The 19,683-nt window shown below is 42.9% G+C and overlaps 6 protein-coding genes across 6 annotated transcripts; 2 read left to right on the top strand and 4 right to left on the bottom strand.

The window, feature by feature from the left end:
- Positions 1-312: 312 nt before the first annotated feature.
- Positions 313-1,435, bottom strand: SS1G_13050 (hypothetical protein; the record flags this gene model as incomplete). The annotated part of the gene is made up of 3 exons (XM_001585908.1): positions 313-992; positions 1,041-1,338; positions 1,388-1,435. The coding sequence occupies 3 exons, from the start codon at positions 1,433-1,435 to the stop codon at positions 313-315; spliced, it is 1,026 nt and encodes a 341-aa protein (XP_001585958.1).
- A 722-nt stretch (positions 1,436-2,157) lies between these two features.
- Positions 2,158-6,447, bottom strand: SS1G_13049 (hypothetical protein; the record flags this gene model as incomplete). Its single annotated transcript, XM_001585907.1, has 2 exons — positions 2,158-3,449; positions 3,591-6,447. The coding sequence occupies 2 exons, from the start codon at positions 6,445-6,447 to the stop codon at positions 2,158-2,160; spliced, it is 4,149 nt and encodes a 1,382-aa protein (XP_001585957.1).
- An 898-nt stretch (positions 6,448-7,345) lies between these two features.
- On the top strand, positions 7,346-8,448 carry SS1G_13048 (hypothetical protein; the record flags this gene model as incomplete). Its single annotated transcript, XM_001585906.1, has 4 exons — positions 7,346-7,424; positions 7,475-7,645; positions 7,705-7,912; positions 7,965-8,448. 4 exons carry the CDS (start codon positions 7,346-7,348, stop codon positions 8,446-8,448), a joined length of 942 nt encoding a protein of 313 aa, XP_001585956.1.
- A 1,122-nt stretch (positions 8,449-9,570) lies between these two features.
- Positions 9,571-10,918, bottom strand: SS1G_13047 (hypothetical protein; the record flags this gene model as incomplete). Its single annotated transcript, XM_001585905.1, has 4 exons — positions 9,571-9,596; positions 9,656-10,429; positions 10,499-10,637; positions 10,769-10,918. 4 exons carry the CDS (start codon positions 10,916-10,918, stop codon positions 9,571-9,573), a joined length of 1,089 nt encoding a protein of 362 aa, XP_001585955.1.
- Positions 10,919-13,075: 2,157 nt separating this feature from the next.
- Positions 13,076-15,948, bottom strand: SS1G_13046 (hypothetical protein; the record flags this gene model as incomplete). The annotated part of the gene is made up of 3 exons (XM_001585904.1): positions 13,076-13,156; positions 13,287-13,497; positions 13,556-15,948. 3 exons carry the CDS (start codon positions 15,946-15,948, stop codon positions 13,076-13,078), a joined length of 2,685 nt encoding a protein of 894 aa, XP_001585954.1.
- Positions 15,949-18,183: 2,235 nt separating this feature from the next.
- On the top strand, positions 18,184-19,683 carry SS1G_13045 (hypothetical protein; the record flags this gene model as incomplete). Its single annotated transcript, XM_001585903.1, has 3 exons — positions 18,184-18,621; positions 18,687-18,987; positions 19,094-19,683. The coding sequence occupies 3 exons, from the start codon at positions 18,184-18,186 to the stop codon at positions 19,681-19,683; spliced, it is 1,329 nt and encodes a 442-aa protein (XP_001585953.1).

Here is a 19,683-nt window from a genome sequence, read left to right as displayed (position 1 = left end):
TAGTACGAGTCGAGAAAGCCATTCCGTTTAACGTGACTTCCTTCATGCTCACAACACAGTTTTACCAATCTCCATGAGCCAGTACCTATACAAAAGTGAAAGATCATCTATTCGTCTAATCTTAAGACTTCCCAGAAACGCCGCCCAATGCAACCATAGTATTTTTGCTGTACATAATCCTACATTTCCCTATCATTTATGATCCCTTATGTTCCCGTCTGTCCCTACCATTATACAATCGATTCCTGATCCCGCTGCAAGTTGAAGTTTTCCAGCCGCTTTAGGATGTATTGGTATAATACCAACATGCAACTACTTTGTGTACTCGTCCACACAAATCTCGGTCCTACCCCCCCGAAACAACCCTGCTATGCCTTCCGTTTTATAGATAAGTTTAAGTCCGGTGGGGACGGAAGAGGTATCGAGAATGATGCTACCAGGACGCGGGGTATGCGTGGAAGGGGATGACGTGGATATCGATCTAATCTGATGCTTTGTAGGTTTTGTAGATTTTGTAGAGGTTGGCTTCGCACGGGTAGATTTATGGGAGGCATTTTTCGCAGATTTTGAGGCCTGCTTGGAAGTAGACTCTGGGTCGGAAATGACTTGAGTTTGGATCCTTGTTTTCACAACATCCAGAGGACATGTAATTACTCCAGCCAAACCACCAGCTGCCGCTCCTGTTACGAGTTCCAATGGCAATCCAATATCTCGGCTCTCCTTCCATTTTCTCGCCCATGTTTGACCTTGCTCGTAAAATGCGAATTGTAATGCCGAAAATGGTAGGTCTCGAACGATTGTTGCTCTGTAACCGTAGAATAGAGCCGAGAACCCTTCTTGCTTGACTATTGTTCGGGCAGCATGTGCTGTGTTTTTGTAATTGTAACCGGACTTGAAAAATGGGTTATTGTATCGCCCTTGGAGTTGTAGACGAGTTTTAAGGACTTCGGAAGGTACGTATACGAACGAGGCTGCAAAGTCGGCGACAAAACCTGGGATCATTAGAATGATGTAATTAACCCTAAATTTCTCGTACATACCACTGGATAGGTAGGCAAACCATGGTGGAATGCCATTATCTATTAGATGCCTTTTGCTGTACTCATATGTTCCAAAGAATATAATTGTGCCAGGAAAAGAACCAAGAAGAGCAGGAACCCATCCTCCATATAGCCCTCTCCGTATTCCTTCTTGTCGCAAAATCGTAGAATATGAGGACGATAGTTTGGTATACTTTGGCGGAACATGAGGATCACCCTGTTGACGAGTTTTAACCGTATCCAAAGAGTGCATAAGAAGATCCCCCGTGGTTCCGCCAATTCCTCCCGCAATCATGGCCTACAAACAATCAGTAACTTGCCTGTAGACCAAAATCTACAAATCTCACATGTAAATATGGCGGTCGTCCCTCCTCTTCGGCCTCTTCCTGTGCCATATTTTTCGACCTGAGTAGCCCGTTTCCAACTCTAACATTGACGTCCTCTTCCACTCCATTATCAACAATCCCAAATTTGCGATCTTCTGCTGGCGAACCTGCTGATCCAAAGGAAAACAGGTTGGCAACACGAGAGGTCAGGGACATGGCCCTTCCTCAATTTACGAAGCTGATCGCCTTCCTGGTCTCCAGATATGCAGAAGAGGGAGTTTTTGTTACGGCGTTGGTAGGCAAATACAAATCATTAATCTGAATATCATGAATGTTTTTTGATGCACTCAACTTTTTTTGCCGGAACTTTCCACATGTGTTTGTGCCTGATTAAGACCCAGGCATTTATTTGACGTGGGGTTGTCCCGGTGAATTCGACCCCTCCAGATCCCAATGAGTCTTCAAAATTGTAAGATCTTATCTTACCCTTAAAAGTTCGATTGATTGATCGAGCTGTGCCAATAGATTTGTGAATTTAACAAGTGATAGTTAGTAACTTCCAGAGTATTCGTACAATCACAGCTGAGAGCAAAAGAATATATGGACACTTGAATACAGTACACATATCGAATAAGATTTCCCATTAATTTAATGCCTAACTGATAAAAGACCACCGCCTATATCAATATATGCTTGGGTATACCATCATCATCATAATTCATCTACACCAAAACGCCCTGTAATATTCGAGCGCAAAACCTATAACATCTAGATCCTAAGGATAGTCCACGCTAAATACTTGCTCGTCTCGGAGCCATAGTTCTCCTCAATGCCTTTTTCTCTTCCGTCTCATCCACTAGAGGAAGAATACCCTGTTCTCTCATCTTTGCCAAATATTCATGTCCGAATTTGTAACCAACCTGATAAATTTCATCGAATTTACCAAAGTCCAGAGTTCCATATTCGTCAATTGGAGGTCTCATGTAAAGACATCCTGGAGTTGTTTTCGCTCTTTCCAAAGCATCGACACTGGATACATATGCCAAACGTGCTTGGATCTCAGCCAAAGTGGGAGGATTCGGATATGATGAGAATGGGTTCCAACGATTTGCAAATGCCCAGAATCCAGAAAGTGAGTCACCGAAGTTCTGTGGTATATCGTCATCAAGGCTGCCGACATCAATAGCAAAGATGATATCAGCGCCTAGAGACTTCATGTGAGAAACCGTCAGGTTATCTACATATCCACCATCTAACAGCATACTTCCTTCATCGCACAGTGGTGGGAGAAGTCCAGCAAGAGACATAGATGCTCTTACGTATCTCCATGCATATCCACTGGTATGGATTTCAGATCGACTTTTACTGATATTGGTAGTGTTGCAATAGAACTCTAGCCAGAAATCTTCAATCTGAGTATTGCCGAACGTCTTGAAGATACCACGGTTGAATTCATGACCAGTAGTATAGGAAGCAGATGGATACGTTAAATCCAGTGCAAAGCGCCACATGCTTGCCATGCGGCCTGAAAATTTCTTTGCGCGTCCATACATAGGAACTACATCTGCATCACGAGCATATAATGCGCCAATGAAAGATCCAATAGAAGTTCCTCCAATTATGTCAATCGGAATTCCAGATTCTTCCATAGCTTTTATAATCCCAACCTGAGATATACCACGTGCACCACCTCCTCCGAGAACCAGACCAATAGATTTGCCGCAAAGACGTCTAGCGATCCGGTGAAAGTCGCCTTTGAATGGAGTCTCTGCGGAGTAAAGTGGCGATTGTCGTACACGGCGGGATGTGAATTTTTGAATTTCTGCCTGAATCACTTGTACTCGTTGTTTCAATGCGGTTCCGAACTTTCTTGTTTGAGGATGTACTGGGACAGCACTAGTTCTGAAGTCCATTTGCACATGATGGTGCCCGCCATTGATCCAGACTCGATTTCTAAGCCATGCACGAGTCACACCAGGTGATGAGAAGCGGTCTGCATGCAATAATACCAATTCCTTTCTCGCAGTGGTTTTCATTCCTAATAAGAAGCGTTCGTATTCTCCAATAGCTGGTGAACCATCTGCTATGCCCACTAGGAGAATGCAATCAGCTTGACTGATGCAAGTTTGAGTCCAAGGCGAATTCACGTTTGTGTCTATTAATTAACATTAGCGAGGATCCTAGGGAGCCACATTTTGACGTGTCCCAGAAAGGAATTACTTACCAGCAATATACAAAACCAGGCCATACTTCTCCTCCAGATCAGCAAGATATTGTGAAAGTTTAAGTCTTCCCATACGACTGAAAGCATGCCTGCCAAGATGATTAAGAATAGCTGCTTGATTGAGAGAAGTTACACCATTAGGTGCTCCGATTTGAGTCAAAGCATTCATTAAACGACTACCAAACTCGACCACAGGTACTCCAGCGGTAACGGGAAGTATAGCAACAGTACGAAGATTGACAGTCGAAGATACTTTATCATTCGTAGCACCAGTAACTTTCTCTTTAGTTTGTACGAAGACAGGCTCTTCCACTAAAGCTCGCATGCGAGATGCAATAATCTTGGAGATTTTGATCGTGATACCTGGGTGTTCTTGCGCTAGACTGTTGAAAAGTGTCTTGGGAAATTTAGCGAGTTCAGTATCTCGAATAGCATGCAGTGTAGCAGGTCTGACCGATTCCGTCATGACTTCTAGTTCTCCAACACTCTCACCTTGTCCATACTCGCCGATGACTTTCATTCCAGCCTCGTCATTATTGACTACAAGTCGAAGTCGGCCGTTCAAGACAATGTAAATTGCATCACTATCATCGCCTTGGTGGTAGATGACTTGACCGGCGCTCACCTGTACCCATTCAAGAGCAAAGTCTATGTGCAGGATTAATCTGGGCAATAGACTGGTGAGACGTTTAGCCATAGTCAGGAGTACGACAGGATACTTCTCAACAATTCTTTCCAGTGATGTTCGCGGCAAGAATCCTACATAAACGTCTGTTTTTGCAACAACATCAATGAACGATCGATAAGAGGATATGGTACCAATGTAACCTGCAATACCACCTGGTTTTATAAGTGCCAAACTTTTTCGGTCTGTTGTCTTTCTCTTTTTACCCTCATGCCCTGCACTACCAAAAGCAGACCCTGAAGCACGCGATGAGGCGGTCTTCGTTCTAGATAGTGAAGGCATCGGATCATTGGCGTTCTTGGCGTTCGAAGAGTGTCGGAAAGATTGGCCTAACACCATGGAATCGGACTTCTCGTCAACAGGAACGCTAACATCTAGGAAGCCATCAATAACATAATACAGCCCAGGGTTTCTCTCTCCTTGTTCCACAAGTACCGAGCCTTTTGGGAAGTAAACAATCTCTACTTCATCCTTGAGTTCTTGGGCAAGCCCCTGCGTACTTGGATATCCACCAGCACTGACTCCACCAGATGTCACTGATTCAGTGTCATCTACAGAACCTTCGTAGGGATCAATAAGGCCGAAGGCGTTGGTAGTAAAGGAATTGTTGGTAAAAAATGCCTTTTGACGCTTCTGATCATATGAAAGCATTCGAGGCGAGCCTTCAACAGAATCTGACATACGCAATGCATTCTTAGTGTTTGTAAGACCGATAGCCTTGAATATACATTCCAAAATAGATTTCCTAAACATCCCATCTTCATCAATCGATTCTTGGCGATGAAGAGGTATTCGTGAATTCATAGGACTATTGAATGGATTTGAAGTCCTCTGAGAAAGAGGACTTTGAGCATCATGATGCCATACTTGAGGACTAGAACCTTTCACACTTGAAGCAGGTTTCCTACCACCGTATCGTGACATCTGAATATTCGTAAGAAGATCTCCAGGACTAGGGCTGACACTGGAATCCCCACCGTGTGCTTCGAAGGTTTGTCTGGACATCGACATAGAAGCACTGACCGACGATGCGTGCATTGTGGCTTCTTTTCTGAGGCTATGACTGGATCTGCGCCGTCTTCCGGCTCCAGCATTATGCAAAGCAATACCTTTGCTACCTTCTTCCGTGCCAATCCTCTCCTTTTCGCGAATGAACTTTTCCTTCAAGCGCTTCAACGCATCTCCACGGAGGAAATTCGGCAATTCGTATGTCGTGTACTTGTTCATATGCTTTTCAGTGCGCAAAACCTCGCTAGTTAACCCAAGATAAGAATGACCAGTCGCAAGAGTAACTCTCTGTAATCTTGTTAAAATGACCTGGACGATATGTGCTGTAGCCTTAGGATATACTCTTGTTAATCGACGGAAAGCGCTAGCAGGTATTATAGCAATTGTAGTATCCACTGTAGCTCTAGCCACGATGTCAGGATGTACGGAAGTTGTAGTCAACCTCTTAGGCCTAGGCCGACGTGGATGAATATCGGCTGAAGCATCTAATGACAACGGGGGTATTCTTCCATTAACATTTGTTGCCGAAGCACGACGATCCCTACCATCTCTTTGACCATCTTGAGTAAGGGCCCCATATATTGGACTTGTGGGAAGTGATGGAGGAGCTTCATGGCTATTTCCAAATTCGTGATGATCTGAATTGCCATAAGGAGTACCAGAAACACTCCCATCAAAATCTTCGTCATCAGAATGTCTCAATTTGACATCTTCTGTAAAGAGTGAAAGTATAGAAAAGAGAGATGACATAGGTGCACCATTCTTTACCTCGGTCAATAATTGGTAACCCTGATGATGACCACCTCGGTGAGGGCCAGATCCACTATCCGAATCTTCTCGTTCATACGACGTGGGATCGGTATCTGATTCACGTCCTTCTCGAGCCGATTTGACAAAAATCTCCACTAATCCATCGACTACCAAACAAAATCCCTTCTCCTCTTCAAGGTTCAAGGTTTCGCCAGCTATCAGCTTTCTTGTTTGCATGGAGCGCGTGAGTTCATGAAAAACAGGACGTTCCAAATAACCAAAGATTTTGATAGCACTCAGAAATTCATCCAAGTAATTTGAGAACCCTGACTTTGATCCTTCGTCTTGTGTATCTGGATAGAGGTCTATTTGAGGTTCCTTTCGTTGAGGTTCCGGGGGTAATCGAGAGTACATGTTGAGAAATCGGTATCTTACAAACCAACTGATGGTTGACATAAATGCCACCATGATCAACATCCTTGGATAAGTAATTAGCATTGATAGTGAGATAGAATGGATGGCACATACAAAGTGGTAGCATTCATGGTAAATGTCAAGCTAGTTGAGAACATTGTGAAGAGGAAAGTCGGCATTGTAATTGTCGTAAAAGTTATAAGCCAGTAAAGGATCCCCGGAATCACTCTAAAGAAGAACATAGTCATGTTGCCAAAGGCTCCAAACCATGATCCTGCCGCTTCAATATCCATTTGATTTGTTGGTATGCCAGTTGCCGAGGCCATAGTTGAAGCTATTGTCGAATCCATGAAGCTCCCGGAGCTTCCCACAAGGGAGGAAACAGTTTCAGAAGACATGATTTTGTGTTGAAAGGGTGTAAATTATCTAGCAGAATCTTCTGCTATATATAAATATTCCGCTTTCGCATATCGACCGACAATTCCATATCTGAAGTACGACCACAGGTAAACCAATAGTTGTTGTATTGAGAGAAAGAATCGAATCACCTTCTTGGAATTTAGCCAGGGAACAATTTCACGAGCTTCAGTACGGTATTTACTGCTAAACGTCATTGCACCAATCAAAAGTCTCCAGCTTTTTTTTATTTAGCGAGGCCATCCCACCACGGCCCCTCCCCATCAAACCAAATCCGATCAAAAGATTGATTGTGACTCTTTCAACCTTGGAGCCTCATTTGAGAAATCTATCACCAATTCAAATTTGTACAAAAAACACCAACAACGACATAGTGATCTATAAGATTTGATATTCAAAAGAGTCTCTCGAATTTGGCAAGGAAGTCCAACGGAAACCACAAAATTTTCACCCCGCGCCCAGTCGCGCAACAATCGCAATCATGTCTCTCACAAATTGCCGTTTCTATGAAGAAAAATACCCGGAGATCGATAGCTTCGTCATGGTGAATGTCAAAGCAGGTAGGGAATCTTAGGCGCGTTCAAGTTGCAGGAGAGATGCTAATCTCCAGCTTCGCAGATCGCAGAGATGGGTGCCTATGTTAAGCTCCTCGAATATGACAACATCGATGGCATGATTCTCCTCTCCGAATTATCTAGACGTCGTATTAGAAGTATTCAAAAGCTCATCCGTGTCGGCCGTAATGAGGTTGTGGTTGTTCTCAGAGTCGATAAGGAGAAGGGTATGCAGAAGATCCTCAAACAGTATATTGTGGCGGAAGGCTGATCTAATCGATTGCAGGTTACATTGATCTTTCCAAACGAAGAGTTTCACCTGAGGATATTGTAAGATGCGAAGAACGATACAACAAGGGTAAAATGGTTCATTCGATTATGCGCCACGTTGCGGAGAAAACAAAGCATCCTATCGAGGATTTGTACGAGAAGATTGTGTGGCCATTGAATAAGAAATATGGACATGCTGTTGATGCCTTCAAGCTTTCGATAACGTATGGAATTTTTGGGTCCTTTGATATTTTATGTATACTGACATTAACATAGAAACGCTGATACTTGGCAAGATGTCTCATTTCCTAACGATATCGTCGCTGAGGAATTAAAATCATATATTGGAAAACGTCTTACACCACAACCAACAAAAGTTCGTGCCGATGTCGAAGTTACATGCTTTGGATATGAGGGAATTGATGCCGTTAAGACGGCTTTGAGAACTGCCGAAGCCAGAAACACCGCCGATAACCAAGTCAAGGTCAAGCTCGTCTCTCCACCACTCTACGTTCTCACAAGCACATGTCTGGAAAAATCCGTTGGTATTTCGACCTTGGAAGCCGCAATCGTGGATATCAGAAAGAACATTGAAGCTGCAGGAGGTGGATTAATTGTCAAGATGGAACCTAAGGCAGTCACCGAGAACGATGATGCTGAATTACAAGCACTCATGGAGAAGAGAGAACGTGAAAACGCAGAAGTTAGTGGAGATGAGAGTATGAGTGAGAGTGATGAGAACCAAGTCGAGGTCATGTAAAAGGGTTTCATATCATAAGGGGATATCAAAAGCATTCAAAAGTTATCTAATTAAACCAACTAATCGGTTTATGGATTTGTTTGCATTGTAGGCGCATTGTAGAGCGATAATAGCTTCTAATATGCAAATAACGACCAATCGAAACGAGATTTTTTTAAAGACCTTTTATCATGTGATCGGAGATGCTAGGTATTATAAAAAAGTCAATCATTGAAGAAAGATATTGAATATCATAAAAGTCCGCTATAGTATAGTATAGTATACTTACTCTCCTAATAATAGTAATAATGTTCAGCGAAAACTCCTACTAATTATTATCGAAAATGTGGTTCGTGACAGGAGGGGGAATGGAGGGAGGTATATTATATATAGAATTGATTGGGTCATCAATATCATTATTATAGTAATCTTTCTTTTATTTTTGTATGAAGTATTTATGTCTATGTTATTTATATCTAATAACCCAGTCTGGTGACTCAATCTATTTATTTATTCATCCATCCACCTCTCTCCCTTCACCCCATCTCCCTCCATCTTACACCAAAGCCCAAAACAAAGCCCAACGCTCCTCCATCCCAAAACTCACCCATCGCCATCTCACGCCCTTTAACAACCTCATACCTCATACCTCATATTCAATCCCGATCTCCAATCATAAAAATGCATAGTCTTTCAAAGTTTCTTTCCACACTCTAAACATACATACAATCTATAATCTTATTGCGTTCTGTCCTATGGTCTATCCCGTTGGATGCTTTCCCATGCTCTGGAAATCATTCTATCGTTTCATGTTCATCCTCATCATCAATATCCATATCCATATCCATATCCTTCATCTGTAGCAGACCCCTCTCTCATTTCTCCCTTCTCTTCAAGCGAAAATCAAAACCAAGGAGTAAAAAAACAAACACCAATTCCAATTCAATTCCAAAAACAGAGGCGACCCAATCATTCTGTACCTTTCCATGCCTAAGTAAGTAAACAGAGCAAAACGCTTTAAACTCGACAACCATCTCACAATCCCATAACGAACCCAAATAAACCCGCAAAAACCTCATCACCCATCCCTCCCACCAAATCTAAGGACCCAATCTATCCCTCACAATACAAAGAATCTCATTATCAGGACATACCTTTTTCCTCACCAACTGTTTATTAGCTGGGCCCGTCGGTCCCCCGACAAACTTCCAAAACCCAAAAAACTCACTCTGTCTCTTATCATTTTTCGGATACTGAGCATCCCCCCACCTCCCCTCATATTCCATCGCACCAACCGGACTCCCTTCACTTGCCGCCGTGAAACTTTTACTCACGATATCATATGTGTAGAAATATGACGACAGGACTGGATCCCAAAGTGTACCTCTTGATGTATAATCCTGGAGGAGGCCAGCTGGAAGATTGAGATCTGGGATCGTATGGTCGTGAGTACCGGGAATAGCGTAATTAGCGTGAGAACCACGAGCCGAGTAGGCAATAGGTCTCTTTCCACTTTTCTCAACAACAGAATAGAGGAATGCTTGACCATTTGCATGTTGGGAATACCAGACTGCTTGGGGAGTACCGTTTACGAAGCGAATCATGTTGTGTTCCCAATCTCCTATATGATCACCTAATTCTTGTCCGAAAACGGTGTTTCCTTGATTATAGGCGTAAAAATACATGTAAAAGACATCCATGAGACCATCCCCATGATCGGAGAGAATTACGGAACAGGAAATGGCGTTTTGGGTACGGCCGGTAGCTGAGGAGGGGACGACGCCGGTAAGGTAAGCAGGGGAGGTGGTGACATCAATATTGGAGGTTAGATAGACGTTTAGACCCCAATTATTCAAAAAATCAAGATTTTCGAGGTTGAGTGGAGAAGGAAGCGTGTCATTTGGTATTAAGGTAAGATTGACATAGGGCTTAGTATTGAGGATTTGGGCGTACATGTCGGAAGGAAAATACATTTCTGCTTCGTCCAACCAAACAAGTGGTGCTAACAAGCCACATGTTAGTGAGTACTTTCATGATATGCATATTTGATGCACGGGCTGAACTTCCTTACCATAATCAAACACAAATGAAGGAAGAGTAGTATTAGGTCTCGCAGACGTATTACCAAACCCTAGCATCGCCAATGACAAACATCCTAACGCATGTTGTTGTCGATATAACATTGTGACTAAGAGAGCAATTGCTATAAGCTTTGCAGATACGAGTTAGCTTCTTACATCCATTTTTAAGTTCATCTTATGTCGGACAATTCATCTCAATATGTGTGACGAAAAAGCCAAGTAAATCGAGAGGGGAAGTCCGCAACAGGGACAGACCATACCTCTAACCAGATCGTAACTCCAGGCAACCTTTTCCTTGTAGCATGTCTTCCCCATCCACATCCCTTCTTAACTTCTAATGTCTTAACACCTACATCATTCGGGAAGCCCTTCTCCTCATCCATCCTGTCGGTCGATTTATCCACAGCCATGATTCTAGCTTGGCTCCGTCCGATACTCAAATCCAATCTCTAATCCAAGCTCTAGTAAATCTATACCACCGTCACCTTGTATAATATTCGTTTCCGTGTCGTAATATATGCGAATCTCGATGCGCCGTTGACCTCAATGCGCCGCGCAGTAAGATATCGAATCGAACGCAGCTTTCACTTAGCAGTAACTCAGCGCACTCCGTCTCTTATGGTGAAAACGCCCAAGGTATATATAAAATAATGTTCGTCGCGATAAAGGTAGCGCAATCGTCCTTGCCCCTTCTCTTCTCTTTCTCTCTCTTTCCCCTAGTTCTCTGATTACTCTCCTCTGCTTACTCTCCTCACTTCACAACAAAACCCAAGTCGAAGTCCAAGTCCAAATCCAATCCAAATCCTCCCGCAGCTCAGAAACCCGTCTTCAAATACCAACTACCGTTCCACCAATACCCCAATATCCCAAAATCCCAAAATCCCACTATCCCACCCACAAGCAACAATCGATCATGCAGAGCCCGCTCGTGCACACTTCAATCAATCAAGTGAATCAAATCAATCAAATGAATGAATCATCCACCCCACCAATAATTCACTGATCAATTTATCTCCGTCAAACAGGGTTGTAAGAAGAAAGGTTTATTACCCTAATTCTTATCCCGAGATCAAAATCTATCGATCCAAGTCTAGGTACCGTCTTGTAATAAAAGAGGGAAGAAAAAGAAAGAGAAGAAAAGAAAAAGATCCGTTTATAACGAAAGAAAGAGAGGTGAATGATCCAAAAAGTCAAAGTTGATAGGATAAGGTACAGATTACCTAGGTAGGTAGGTATAATGGTAGGTAGGTACTCGAGTATACACAGAGAAAGTCGTATCGTATCGTATCGTATCGTATCGTATCGTATCGTATCGTATCGTATCTTATCGTAGCGTATCTATCGCAAGTTCAGAGATTCAAGTAAGTCGTCTAGGTACTCTATCGGTTATCAAATAGGTACCTAGGTAAAGAATATCTAGTATTTCTACAAGTTTCATGCACGCATAAGGTTAAACCAACTAACCATTACAAATGGTCATGAGTACCTACCTACCTATCTTTACCCTACTCTACCGCAACATAAAGTTCAAAAGATCAACAAAACTATTCCCAATTATCAATCATCCCCTCAATCCCAACCACCAATATCCAAGACCTACATCATACATTCATCGATCGCATACTAGGTTACCCGCATATCCTCGGCACTTTTTTCCCCGACATACTACCACCAGCCACATGCAAGGAAGGAGATAAGCCGATTGGTCGTGCTTATTGAAGATCTTATATTAATCATTAATCTTGCTACCCCGTATTTTGATCATTCATCACCAGATCATACATAGGTAGGTAATCATACTCCATACATCAACCATTATATATCTATCATCTAAATGCGAGTACCTTGGTGCCTAGTAGTAATAGATGAACCTTAAGCATCTGATGAGGTGTGTTGATAACATCTTTTGATTTATTTTCTTCTTTCTCGACTCAGGTAATCTCCACTATTTATTCTCTTTATCTATCCAAGCATCCAGATATTCATTCATTCCACCTAGTTACATAACATCACATAAATATAGCTATATACCTACAACACAAATAACAAAATGAGTAAAGGAGTAAAAGTTATAAATAACTTCCTAACCACCCACTTAACCAACTAACCACCCACCTAACTAACAAAACAACGCCATCCATAACTATATTCCATAGCCCATACCATAAAACCAAACCCTCCTTGCCTTACTTCCTTGCTTCCCCTGTCCCATAAACCACTAAATCACACCCTAGACATCAAGTCTAATCTTTTAGAGTACCTAGGTAGGTATGTAGGTGTTTAAAAAAATCCATTCATTCATTCCATTCATCCCATTCATCCATCCATTTCCTTCCCTTCCTATCCTCATCCTCTACACCATATAAAAAGGATACTCGTTTTTACTCCATACATTTCATTTCCTGTATTGTCTGTCTATCGACACATTGGAAAAAGAAAGGTCAACAGTTATGGAGATGTTTACAAGATTACCTAATACAGAGATAGATAAACATCCCACTTGCTTAACTCCATTTCCATTTCCCGTTTCCCGTTTCATGATTCCTTCCTTCCATCCATTAAAAATGTTATAATCTGTCTCCAGAAAAATATTCACCGATTCCTATCTTCTTCTCCTCTTCGCGGACTTCTACTTCTTGATCCAGATCCTAAACTTCCGCTTAACAGATTCATTGAACTATCAACCAACATACTCCTCCAACTTTCCCCTCGTCTATTAACATTTCTGCCAGCGCGACTTGGTGTAGGGGAAGATATCCCTTGTTCTAGGTCCCTTACAATTTCATCTTCGAGATTGCGGGAAATGGGTAGGGTGGATGAAGAGGATGTATTTACAGTTTCCGCTGCTTGAGCTTGTATATCATCATCACTATCGTCATCATGGTACGCTTCATAGCGCGGAGAAGAAGGTGATCCTCGAGCGAGAGAACGAACGACATCACCCTTGCAGATAGGACATGTTCGTCGACGTGTTGTTAACCAAGGCGTGCTAGAAAATTTATTAGTTATTTAAAATCATCAATGGGAATGAGGAAGATAGGACATACATGCAATCCACATGAAATTCATGGCCACATGGTAAACTCATGACTTGACTAACACCATCCACGTATTCTTCTAAACACACTACACACTCTATTTGCTTGCCCATATATTTCTTCCATTGACTGGGTGATCCAACATTTTTCTCATGTTCATTAGCTTGAGGTGCTGTGAGCGCGGGTACATGTAATGGATTTGAATTGACACGGGCAATGTCTCCAGGCTCTGGTATGCCCGTTGTCGTCCGTGATCTCGGACGAGGTCTGCTGGGTGTTGTATGTGAAAGAAGTGGGGTGGTTGCTGAGGAATTGGACGGGGATGGCACCGTCGGGGATCGACTTCCAGGGGTATTAATAGTTTGATAAGTTCTGACAGGTAATCTTTCGACAACAGATTTAGGTGCTCTCCAACGACGTCTCCTTATACGCGATCTGAGCAGCAGCAATGCGTAAACCACGGTCAAAGTGACCAACGGACTGACAACTAGGACTAATAGAGTGTCGAGGAATGGGCTAGCTCCGCTGGTGGGTGTTAATGTAACCCAAAGTCCATCTTCCTCATCACCTTCGTCATTGTCATCTTCTTCGTTCTCATCATCCATATCAACGTTGCCAGTACTACTTGATCCTGGCGAAATGAGCTCAAAATCCTCTTCATCATCACCAAAGATAGTTGTCAAAATACCCTTAGTTTTGCTACCAATTGAGCTGGACTTTTCTCCCGTCTCCTTAGCCTTGGTCCTATCCACATCTGAAGCGACTTTAGGTGCGTACTCTCCACTACCCGGTGTGATACTCCCACCTCGTAATTTAGGTGTAACTTCAGTCCCTTCTTCAGTGATACTACCTGAATTTTTCTTGCCTGCCGTTGTCGGCTGTGGTGATTCATTTTTTGCCTTATTTGTATCAGACTTCCCCCATGTCTTCGTGGTACCTGTTTCCGAGTTCTTTTCAGAATCCTTGCTATCAGATGACCCTACTAAATCCGGATCACGCCAATCCTGAACACCAATAACAAAATCATCCCCTGATGTAGCCGTGTTTGAACCCTTGCTAGTTTGTTGCGACTTTTTCTCTGCATCCACCTTTTCCTGACCGGTGAGTTTGGCGGTGGATATTTTCTTCGTGCCGGCATTGTCATCGTCCTTCCAGTCATCAACAAGAACCCAATCAAGTTGGCCACTGCTCGGTGGTCGACTGCTGTCCTTTACAGAACCTCGTCCGCCAGTTCCATAGAACAACGACTTAAACCAACCTGGTTTTCGTGTTTCAATTGTTGTAGTTTTCTCCTCGGCCTTTGAAGATGCTTTTTTAGACGACTTCTTCAAATTCGTTCGAGCTGCCTTTGTAGCTTTGGGTGTTGCAGCGGTAGCTGTAAACGTAGGCTGGGATTCCTTCGTCTTCTTCTTTTTCGAAACATTCTTCGACTTATCGTTCTTTTGAACCTTCAATGTTGCTTTACCACCCTCATCCAGCACATCTTCCTTATATGCACCTGGCCCTATGAGAGAAGAGAGTAAATGTGCCGTGGTACGGGATGTAAAGATGGCTGGGATGGTCACATTTGATGTATCGCCCCGAGCATACATCTGAATTAGTGGCCCGCCACTTTTGTCATCACCGACAATTAAAGCAATCCCACCTCTACGTTGTACCCATTTGACCTTTTCCAAAAATCCACAGCCTCCACGGCTCAACAAGACGACCTTTCCAGCGATTTCCGCACCTTCCTGTATAGATTGAATATCTGCATGGTTTGCCTTCAGGTCCGTGGGTTGCTTGTCCGTATGTTTTGATACTGTTGATCCTAGTAGAGGATGATGAAGGTAATCATCGGTACCGTCGTCGACCGAGGGCCCTTCAACATTATCTTTACCCTTCGCGGAACTGCCCGGTGTACGATCGATGAAAGTTTCATCATCTTCATGTGCCCTCTTGTTTGTTTTCGATTTACTCGCAGTCGTCGCAGATTTATCATCTCCAGATTTAACTCCTTCTATCGCGCCAGACTTTGCAAAATTATCGACCCAACCCGGCACATCACTACAGCCTAGTTCGCCTTCAGCACCGGAGGCGACAGGACCTTGCCGTATGCTATCGTCTCCAAACCCACTCCCTATCCATAACTGCCCTTTTAATCCTTCGTTGGGTAGTAAGGGCCCAAAAGCAGCAGGCCTTGCCAGGAAAGCAGTCGTATTATCATTTGTGAGGGTTATGATTGCATTGGGAGGGAAGAGTGAGAATGGAGCTCGGAAGGAGAATAACGATTGAATGCCACTCTTGCGGGTTGTCGTGGAAGCGGCTACATCCTGTGAATGAGAGAACGGCACAGATAAAAGGGTGAGGAAGTAAATAGTAACGAGGAAGGCAATAATTAATACAATTCTTGGTGGTCGCATGATGGATATCGTATGTTTAAACTAAACTTCAAAGCTCAAATATCTTGAAAGCGCCGACAGTACAATCCTTCAGCTCTTCAGCTGGACTCTGCACCAGCTTGATCGCATCCGACTTGATGGAAAGGGGCCGTCGTAAAATATGTTTGATGCCAAATACAAACAAACACGGTTGTTGGTAGAGAGAATTAATAAGGTTGAGGTTGGTGAAAGGCGTCGTGGGTTGGAATACATCAGCGGAAGTTGAGCCACAAAAAGGTTGTTGGTAGGCGAGTGGGATGAATCAGTTGTTGTCGATCACACCTTTAGGTCACACAAAGGGGATTTGTGGATTTGTGGCTAGGTAGTTTACCATAACGGAAAGAGGAGAGGGGGTTGATGATATATAGGTGTGGCAAGTTTGTTTATTTATTCTATATAAATTCATGCATTTTTATTTCACTATTTTAGTATATGGAATAAATGTAGTATGCATTACCCCGCTGGTTTTCTAGTTTTGCTTCAACTCTTATATAGGATCATTTTCATTCGTGTTCCCCATGCCAGCAAACAATAAGGTAAGATCATACATAGTTCCAATACTCCGTACACCACATCGTACATACCTAGTAACTGGACTTTTCTATGCTGGAGTGTGGCGATACCGTAGCACTGAATATCAATCAATGATGGATAGGTAGTAAGGAGTAGTCAAGTCGTATTTGAAATTAGTATATATATATAGGATGTCATCCATTTACCATATACGGTCAATTCTCCTCCCCAAACAGGAAATCTTTGTGGCTGTGTCTAGGACTACTCCCTACATACTCCGTAGACTATTATTATTCCTCGTAGAATTTTTTATCCAAAATCCCACACTTGACCATGTACAAAAAGCTTGTTTCGGTGGATCTTTAAGCTAGCACACTTAGTCCCCATATTTCTTTCGTATGTTTTGCTTCCTCTTCGTATTTCTTCTAATATCATTTTCAGTACTTGGTACCGATGCGTCGTCGAGTAATCAGGGATTTATTCTATATTCTGGCTTATAAGATTACAACTCACTCTCCAGTTGACTCTATACTCAGTGGCATACACTCCTACAAGATCATTTGCGAAAGCCAAGTCAATCGACTCCTTTCCAACACAGCAAGGCTAATCTCTACAATCCTTCCTGAATGAAGGGCGGGTACAGGATGAAGAGTCTTCTATCCCATTGAAAGATACTGATCCTTTGGCTTTGGCATTCACATTTTAATTTATTGTCAAAATTCTCCATCTTCTCAAATCGCAATCAAGAAAGTAATTCTTTCATATCTCACTCGATCTACTCGAGCGATCCCGCATTCCTTGATATGCCACATATCAATTGGGTCAATTCGTCAACCGCTCCAAGATCATTAAGCCATTCAATCTAGTGTCTGACACCACGTCAATTACTTGAATTTTGAATCAATACGTGCAGCTTCAAATTTCACGTAGACTCATTTTCAGATGGCCTATGGGTATGATTACTGAAGCCGTGATTACTGTCATTACTTGGTAGTTCTAAGTAATTATTGTGTTCCAGCCAGATCAAGACCCCATCCATGCCAACCTTTCATGTCTTCAAAAGTTCTATATGGAAAGCTTATTAGAAGTAGCGTCATCTGTCAAATACCCTATCATTACTTCTCTAATGCTTTTCACGAGCTTTCAATGTTGTCTATGAGTCTATCAGTTCTTTTTGTGATAGGCTCGAGAACGAGCCATCACTCGCTTTGAGGTACAGTTGGCTCATTTCAAGACGCAATTGATTCAATTATTTCCGCATTCATGTGTCAAATTACAAGCTGATCGAAGAGATACCTGCCACAAAATAATCATCTTTCGTAGTGCAATTTATTTGCGGCTTTGTCCAATTTTCCGACATTTTTTACGATACAGAGGTCTAGATTTTTCATAATACTACGTCAAAACACTATCAAGTCTCCGGCTTCGTACATCCGATGTATCTGTAATACCTCTGGCAGATCTATGTATTTACAATCGGTTATACCATTGCCTTTTGGTTTCAAGATCTACAGTTTCATCTCGGCGATGCGGGGTTTTCTTTGTATCATTTTCAGCCCCTCGGCTCTCTTTGTTTCTGCATTCATCTTTCGTTCTTCGTTGCATTGAGGTACAGCAATATAAATAGACAATTTAACCAATTCACATTCTCTACCTAGTCGTGCTGGACTACTCATTCAATTCGTCATCACTCAAGTAGCCATCATGAACATCAACGAACCGAGACGGGGTGGCGGTTTTGTGCTACCCTTTTTCAATGACAGTAAAAAGTCACGAGAGCCTCATGCGGGCAGAGATTCATTACAGTCAAATGGAAATCGTTTCACTGGCTGGATTCCAGGTACTGTCGGTTACACAACAACCCCACTCAGACATGGTCATAGATGGCTTCACTCGCACGATAAAATACGCAATCATTTCGTGGCAACGACGGCAGAATTTGCTGGAACGACTCTCTTTCTCTTCTTTGCTTTTGCAGGTACACAAGTGGCTCTCTTAGCAGCACCAGCCAACAATTCGAACATCGTCGGAACCCCAAGCGATCCTGCCCAATTACTCTATATTGCTTTGAGTTTTGGTTTTTCTCTGGCAGTCAATGTTTGGGTTTTCTTCCGTACTAACGGTGGTCTTTTTAACCCTGCCGTAAGAATATTCAACCGCTTTTTCGTTTTTCCTTGCCCAATGGAATACCGTCTAATAATCCATAGGTCACAGTAGGCATGTGTCTTGTCGGCGCTCTCCCATATCTACGAGGCCTTTTTCTATTCATAGCTCAAATCGTTGGTGGTATCACAGCTGCTGCCCTTGTTTCTGCTCTCTTCCCTGGCCCCATAACATTTAGAACCACTTTGGGAGGCGGAACATCAATCGTTCGAGGTCTTTTCATTGAGATGTTCCTTACTGCTCAATTGGCCCTTACGATCTTTATGCTTGCCGCTGAGAAACACAAGGGAACTTTTATTGCACCAATTGGTATCGGTCTTGCTTTATTCATTGCTGAACTTACAGGTATACATCACCATCTTTCACTCATGTTTACATTGCCTAAATTTCCACACATTATCACCTAAATCCGCTAAACCTTTATCCCATCATATATTCTAACAACTCCCAGGCCTTTACTTCACCGGCGGATCCGTCAACCCCGCTCGTTCCTTTGGGCCATCCGTCGTCTCTGGCCAGTTCCCCGGTTACCACTGGATTTACTGGCTCGGACCTTTCCTCGGTGCAATTCTCGCTTCTGCCTTCTACAAATTCATAAAAGTACTCGAGTACGAAACCGCAAACCCAGGTCAAGACGCTGGTCGAGTTGGTGAAAGTTATGAGCCTCAAGCCCACACTACGAATAAAGTAAGTTTCGCCGAAGAGGGAATGGTCGGTAGGGAATTGGATGAAAGCGGAGCTAGTCATGTTCATGGAACGGATAAGAATTTAGGAACTCCAAAGGAATATGGAACTCACAGGAGGCCTTTTAGTGGTAGTCCTGCTCCATCACATCCGAATGATCAGTTTGCGGGTTTGAATGGAGGTGGGATGAATGGGGATGAGTTTGCTGCTGGGGGAAATGCTGGAGTAGGCGGTGTCAAAAGAGATAAGAGGGATAGTGAGGGCACTTTGGTTGATAATGGGAAGAAGGGTACTATGAGGGGTGGAGCGGGTGTGATGGAATCGCGTGCGGGTGGAAGTGGAGGTGCGTCGGGTTGA

The sequence above is a fragment of the Sclerotinia sclerotiorum genome, genomic scaffold (assembly GCF_000146945.2).
Source record: "Sclerotinia sclerotiorum 1980 UF-70 scaffold_23 genomic scaffold, whole genome shotgun sequence".
In the NCBI taxonomy this organism is placed as follows: domain Eukaryota; kingdom Fungi; phylum Ascomycota; class Leotiomycetes; order Helotiales; family Sclerotiniaceae; genus Sclerotinia; species Sclerotinia sclerotiorum.
Note: the sequence above shows the minus strand (reverse complement) of the source record. Positions and strands in the feature narration are given on the sequence as shown.